The following is a 7,512-nucleotide window of genomic DNA, read 5'->3' on the forward strand; positions in this document are numbered from 1 at the left end:
ATGAAACGGGACCCAGGTCTTCAAAGGTCAAACATACGTGAATGATTCTACTAATAATACAAAACAATAGCATACAATACAATCATAAGCACAGAATTACAGTATACTTTCAATACTTGCATATTCTAAAGATTGTCAAGACTGACTGCACACTCCTGTAAACTACTGTTATTGACGAAACTAAATAAAAAATATAAATGAATGCAATGATGTTATTGGCAGAATTGTAAGAATATCCATTTCATCGCAGACATCATTTTTTTTTCAGCATCTATGCATTGTTTGAATATTCCACTATATTTCCTTAAAAATAGAAAAGAAATTGAACACTCAATCAAGAGAGAATTGTTACGTAAATATTCGCATGCTAAAGTGTTAACCGGTTTACTTGTTGGTGTGTGCGTGCGTATATGAAAAAGCAAATTCGAAATGACTGTTACTTGTACTTAATACTTGCTAACACGGATGAACACGATGCGCTTTCATTTTTTTTTGTTCAGTAAGTTTTTGTTCAGTAAGTTTTTGTTCAGAAAGTTTCTCATGACCTTTCTTTTCACACGTTTTTTTTTTAATCTAAAACCTGTAACCATGGGTTTGCATTAATATTATGTTTAGTGGGAATTTAAGAAGAACGCAACTTATAGCTCAAAGGCTGAAGGAGAAACTACTTCTCTTAATCTCTGTCTAACTTGAGTACAAGAATTTTTTTAGTTTTTTGGTTATCATTTAATGGCTTTATCTAATCTTTTTTTATTTATCTTAAGTTGTTTGGTGCATGGTAGTCCTACAAAGATTTGAAAGTATACTGCAAAAGAGGGCTTGCACCGTTAGTGATTATCAATAAGCAACATTATAAAACCTGTGAAAAGAACCCAATGAATTGCGGGAAAGATGAATTTTATTTTCCGTGTTTAGCGTCTACCCAAGTAAGCAACATATTTTACATTATTCTCGAACTTTTAAGGGATGGGGAGGGGAGAGGAAGGCGCATGAGATCTGAGAAGCTAGCGGCCGTCAACTGCTACGTTTTCACCATTTAAAATTTTGCTCATTTTTAAAAGATTCTTTTTGCTGTTAATCTATGCCGAAACAAATTTTACAACAGTATATCTAAATTTGTTGATTATTACTATTAAGTAACTATCAAGTAAAACTATTCAATTCTTATCCCTTTGTTATCCCTTTGTTTTGAGCAAATTTTATGTCTTTTTCCACTGTTTGCGTTATTATGTACAATAAGGCAAAGGGATGGGGTTCGCGATAGTTCATCATATCTACAGTTGATGTGAAACTTGAAGAGAGAATTCACTGTAAGGTTATTCGCCCCCTGAGGGCACTGTCATAATTTGTAATGACGTTAGTTTCCGGTTCTCGCTTTATCTCTAAAATAATGCGCCCTCTCTGTGAAAACATGAAAAGACGTGGAATGCATGTATTCATTGTGAACATCAGTGATAAAACTCGGCAGCTGAAACAAACAATCGTATATTATGAGACAAAGGTAATTTTGTTCTATTATGTATAGTTATGTATTCTATTTCAGCGATATTTAGATCTGCGACGCGAACGCTAAGACGACGTTATTAGGCAAAAAGTGTTGTTCTCTACATGCGAGTGACAGCTGTTTGCATTGTTCAAGCCGGGAAGAGGCGCGTCGTCCTAGCGTTGAGTAGCAGATCTAAAGCTCACTGATAGGCGTCGCAAGCGACGTTTCCGGATACGGAGGTACGTACCAGCGTACTTGCAAAATATACTTAGACATGTTGTAATGACATTAACATAATGGAGCGTTCACTTGCAGTGGAATATACACATGTGCACTTTACTGGTGTTCTATTCCGAATAAATACACAATATTTTCCGTCTAAGGACCACTGCAATAAGACCAAACCTACTAAGAAAACACACAGTTGTACTCCACTACGTAAAGATATGCGTATACAGTACTCCACCAAAAACCAGACAGCAACATCGTCATATAATGCAGCATTGCACAGCAAAAGACTCAGCAAAAACCTTGCGATACTATACAGTGAATACCGGGGCACCTATTTCTACTCATCTTTGAGCGCCAAATCAGCACAATTATAAGATTCAAGATAAAGTGACACAGATGCCGGTTACAATCAACACATTCATTTCTATGTTTGCCTACTCTTTTTTTAAAGACACGTTTCCATTCAATCCTGTTTTATGGCTGTAATAGCTGAAATTAAATTCGTTTGTCGTGTTTTCCCTTTTCCACTTCTTTCTGCATTTCAGGCTTGCAGCTCTACAGACATGCATACTCATGGGTATGGACTTCGCAATCACATAACACCACTGTAAACATGCATGGAGTGGGAACACGTGTGCGTAATAGAAATGACAAGAGTACGAAAATCGTGTACATCTCGGTGTAATTGGATAAAACTTAAGATATTAAAACAAATCCTTCGTTTTTAGACTTAGTCGTTTATTTGGCATCGTTCCAAGCAGTGCCTAAAAAAGGTTTAGAAATGATGACGTTGCAGCGATACTTCAAGAACAAATACTCCGTGAACTTTGAAAGTATGTAAAAGATCAATTCTACATTAGTACACCTGACTGCCTGATCGTTTCATCACATTTTAGTGTCTCCTTGAAAATGACATACGACAATAGATTACTTTAGTTTTCTTTGCATTTAAACTTTTGTGTGGCTGGTATGTTGTGGGTTTCTTTCTCTGTAGATCATTTTGATATCACCAATATCCTTATTACGACAGGGATGAAAAGACGCAAATTACTTTGACATGTATAATTGCGCTCCGATTGGGTTTATTAATACATTGCAATGGATTACTGGACGGTTGCCACCTGAATGGTTGAATGAACATGCACTATTTTGTCCAACCCCCCCCCCCCCCCGAACAAACACACAAACAGACAACCAACGTGAACGATAAGCTGAGAAGGCTACATATTATGTAAATAATAAATAAATTATGTAAACCTTTGTTCTCGCCCTCTCCCTCCGTAACCTTCATATCGTTCAGGGTTTACACAACCAAACTCTGAGAAATAGCAATGACTTTTAGACCATGCTTTTGATCACATGCAAAATATTCCAAACTCCTCTTAAGATCTGACTATAATACACAGTTTTGAGGGAAAGGCCTCTATCGTGGGGAGTGTTTAATACACTGCTTTTTCCTATCTCCTCAAGAACTATCGGCGATTATCCCCCAGTTATAAAATATAATGACATCCACTGCTTTCTTACAAACTCATGAACTTATTGTCGTTGTCATAATTATGTTTGACTTTGCATAATCGTCTACACTGTATTGTTTCTCACACAACTGTTCTATTTTCAGTGCTGTTACTATAGCCACAACAATCGGTAACATTTTACAAAGAAGGCATCTAATATTCAATGGATATTCATCGTGTAAAGTATGATTGGACACATCCTTGGTGAGGTCACTGTGTTTCACCGCTATCTAAGTTAACCAGAGGTATAATGATACTTCCCGACCCCCCCCCCCCTTCTAACAAGGTACAACAAATCTAAACATTATGATGCGTTGACGCACTCTACGTCACATAGGCCCGAATTCACGAAGGTGGTACAAATGAAACCATGGTTTAAACCATGGACAAAAACCATGGAGCGCCAAGTGTCGCATGGAATATTTCGTTACGAAATCAGTCATTTCGTCGATGAAATGAGTATTTTGTAACGAAATGACAACATTTTGTAACTAAATGAACATTTCGTCCACGAAATGATAATTTCGTTAACGAAACGGTCATTTTGTCGACGAAATGACCAATTTCGTAGCGAAATATTCCTCCCGACACCTGGCGCTCAATGGTTTTTGTCCATGGTATAAACCATGGTTTCATTTGTACCACCTTCGTGAATTCGGGCCATAAAGTCTCATTTCCTAGCACTGAAATATCTGCAGGTATAACTAGTTGCCTGCCTTGTTGTCACATACAGCTCAAAGTCACTTACAGCTTGGTTGAATCGTTTGAACAGGCAGAAATACGATCATGTCTAGTCGGCGACGACTTTCGCAAAACGGTGGAGCGACCACGGAAGGTCGTACCGACGGACAGCAGCGATGTCCGTTGTTGGGCAGTGAAACCCTCCATCCCTTTCCATCTTTCCCTGTGCCAGCAAAAACAGTCCTTGAAAAGATGTTCCCTAAACTTCGTACTGAGCACATAGAGTGCCACGGGGTTGAGACAGCTGAGGAAATAGACTGGAAAATCTTTCCATCGAAATAAGGGTAGCAGCGCCGCAGAGTTTTTCATGAAACTCTTGAAAAAGAACTCAAACCATAGGTCAAACACGTAGAAAGGAAGCCATGCCACAGCAAACATGATCGAAAGAACGATAATGACGACGGCTAGTTTAAGGCGGGACCTCACTCGATGGCTTTGCTGGTGGCCGCGGCAAGCATTCTCCGTGGTACTAGTCATCGGTTCCCGGATGCTTTTCACGAGAGAATAAGCGGTAAGTGCGTGAGCAATTACGATGATGACAAGAGGCAATAAGAACGCGCAACTGACGCGAAACAATTTGTAGATCTTGGATGGCCTTGTTCCGTAATTCATGGCCATACAGACAGGTTTCTGGTTCCCAAATATTGTTACCTCTGCCAATCCCAAGAGGGGCGCTCCGACCACAAATGACGCTATCCATATCGCGATCACAGACAGGCACGTTCCACTCACTGGGCACCTGGCGCAGAGTCCGTTTTCACGCGTAGCCCAGGGCCGGGCTATGGCCAAGTAGCGCTCGATGGCCAGGGCCATCAGGGAGAATACAGTTATGCAGCCACTGGACGACATCATGCAATGGGTGAGTTTGCACCAGGATGTACCGAACAGCCATTCTTTCATATCACGTTTGTGATAGTCCAGCATGAATGGGAGGTTGACAGTGAGGCAGATTAAATCCCCGATAGCCAAGTTGAGGACCATCTTATTAGGGGTGGAGCGGAGTCTCCTATTTTTCGCCAGGATGTAGATGATGGAACCATTTGCAAGGACGCCAAATATGAGAACGATGATCAGGGTGGATATTGGCGCCCAAGGTATTATGAATTCGTCTTCATCGAGGGGTGACGAAGTTCCGTAAGCACTCTCATTTTCGTTGTTCTCCTCCATTTCTCATAAACAGATGATAACAAACGCGATTTGATCTGTGTTACAATATTATTTACTGTTTTGAAGCTTTAAAGAAAGGTAAAGAATAGTGGGTGCAAGCAATGTAAACCAGAAAAGAAAAATGATGTTCAAGGCATCTGATTATCGGTCCTTCCTATCGACAAGTTCGTTCAGTCTCACTATCGACGTTCCTTGGTGAGTGTTTCTGGTAGTGTACTCTGCCGTCGCGCCCCGACGTTCAGTAGAAATGTTGGTGATCTACGAATCCATGGTATCCTAGAGCACAGCTTCCCTATACTGCCTTGCGCTGTAAACAATGTCTGTGTTCCTTGGTCACAAACATGATACCTGCATAAAACCATAAACAAACAAAGAAACATATCGAGTAAGATGTTGGAGATGGGTGATGATGAGTGTACGGTACGGGTTTTTTTTTCTCGGCCGCCATTTGAAATTCCAAGTTCCGATTAATACATGCATGAAAAATGCGCAATACAAATTAAATATAATATCTCTGGTTTTGTAAAGTAATGGTTTCCTCTGACTCTTTCCGCACCAGGGTTGATTGCAATTATGACCACTAAACCATAGTCACGTCTATACTCATGATTCTGTTTTCCCAGTAAATCATTAGCTAATACTGTTCTGCTTAAAGGAACAGTAAATGAATGGCTTGATTGTCTTGAACATTACTGCATGGGAATGACTTGGAATGGAGTACTATACACAAGTTGAATCGCTTTCAGTATACTGTTGTAAATGAGGGCCACGCCGTCAAGACAGTAACCGGGTGTAATGTTTCAAGAGGCTAGCAGTGTAATAGTGTGTCAGCTCTCAGTTTGCCGTGTGCAATAATCACGGTGGACATCATTACTTTTAGAATGTTTTTTCCATGTGGAGACGACATTTGATACACTTATGGAGGATAAACTGTTGAAACAGTAGTGATTTACATTTAAGAAAGATCAAATGATAATGGTGTAGATGTACATTCGAAAGAATCAGGATGAGGTTTCAGTAGCTGTTTAACTGATAGATATCTTTATGTGGAATAAAGTCGCTAATGGATATGACCAGGAACGTATTCAGTCAATGGAGCTCTTGAAGTGACCACGACCCATATAACTGACACACACACACACACACACACACGCACGCACCCTCACTCACGCACACACATACACACATACACACACACACACACACACACACACAAACACACAATCAATTTATCATTAAAAACATAAGCACGCGATAAGGAATTGCAAAAATAAAAAATAAAAACGAGCACTACGCAGGAGTCAAAACACCTACTCTGTCATCAGCTGGGTATACATGCATTGCATGACAGACGAAGACACTCTGGGTGTAACGCATAGCTCACTGGGTCTATTCCCTAAAATCTTTTTAAACCATTTAGGTTTCAAACAAACTGATCCAATTTTACAGGCGTCCAGTAAAAGTTTGTGTTGTTAAACTTTTTTTGCAATCTAAAAAAGACAAACAAACAAACGAAGGAGCCTATAAGCCGCGAGAGAAAAGTTAGAAGAAAAGTAAATTGTTATTTTCTTATTATGTCGGCGCGTAAATGAATAAGGATTTAAAAACAATGTTAGTCAGTAATTTCATTTTTTGAATGGTCCTTTTTTGTCTTTATGCATGTATGTTTAGGTAATTTACAGTCAAATGCCTGTGTCCCAAACGATATCCTGTCTCAATCGTCGTAAAAACTGCCCAAGGATTTTACTCTCTTTGACATCACTTCTCACTGATTTATAATTATACCTTCAGCATGAGAAAACACATGGAAACAAAGTAAGCCTACACAATCATAATTTTTTGATGGCTATCAAAATATATAATTTCTTAACTAGGCGAACGCCGAGCGATTTCTCGCCTGCATATTGCATTTTGAGAGTATAGTGTTTTTCGATGTAAGTTCATTGACCTTTTGAACTTTGACCTTATTGGCCTTCACCATAATATTCGAACTTGACTGGCATCTTATGGAAATGTACCGAAGGTGTGAGTTTCGTGGTCATTGATCAAGACTGCAAAGTTATTGAGAGCACTCTACAATATTGCAAGCATGGAGTTTATCGGAGAAAGTTCATTGACTTTTTGACCTTTGACCTTGTTGGACCTGATTAATATCATTTGAGCTTGACCGGCATCTTTATAGATGATCTACTAGTGATGTGAATTTGGTGGCAATAGCTCAGAGGTGTGTGAAGTTAATGAGAGTATACACCACAATAATATCTGGTATGGTTCATAGACCTTTTGACTTCTGACCTTTTCGGCGTTCACCAAATTAAAACTTGACAGGCGTCTTTAAATGATATAACTGTGGTGTGAGTTGTGTGGTCA

The 7,512-nt window shown here is 39.4% G+C and overlaps 1 protein-coding gene across 1 annotated transcript; it reads right to left on the reverse strand.

Annotated features, from left to right (window-relative positions):
- Positions 1–3,934: 3,934 nt before the first annotated feature.
- On the reverse strand, positions 3,935–5,142 carry LOC139722273 (endothelin receptor type B-like). The gene has a single exon (XM_071633582.1). The coding sequence runs from the start codon at positions 5,140–5,142 to the stop codon at positions 3,979–3,981; it is 1,164 nt and encodes a 387-aa protein (XP_071489683.1). The 3' UTR covers positions 3,935–3,978.
- Between the last annotated feature and the right edge of the window lie 2,370 nt (positions 5,143–7,512).

The sequence above is a fragment of the Diadema antillarum genome, unplaced genomic scaffold (genome assembly GCF_040938485.1).
Source record: "Diadema antillarum isolate AM-2024a unplaced genomic scaffold, OU_Dant_1.0 scf00000162, whole genome shotgun sequence".
Taxonomy (NCBI): Eukaryota; Metazoa; Echinodermata; class Echinoidea; order Diadematoida; family Diadematidae; genus Diadema; species Diadema antillarum.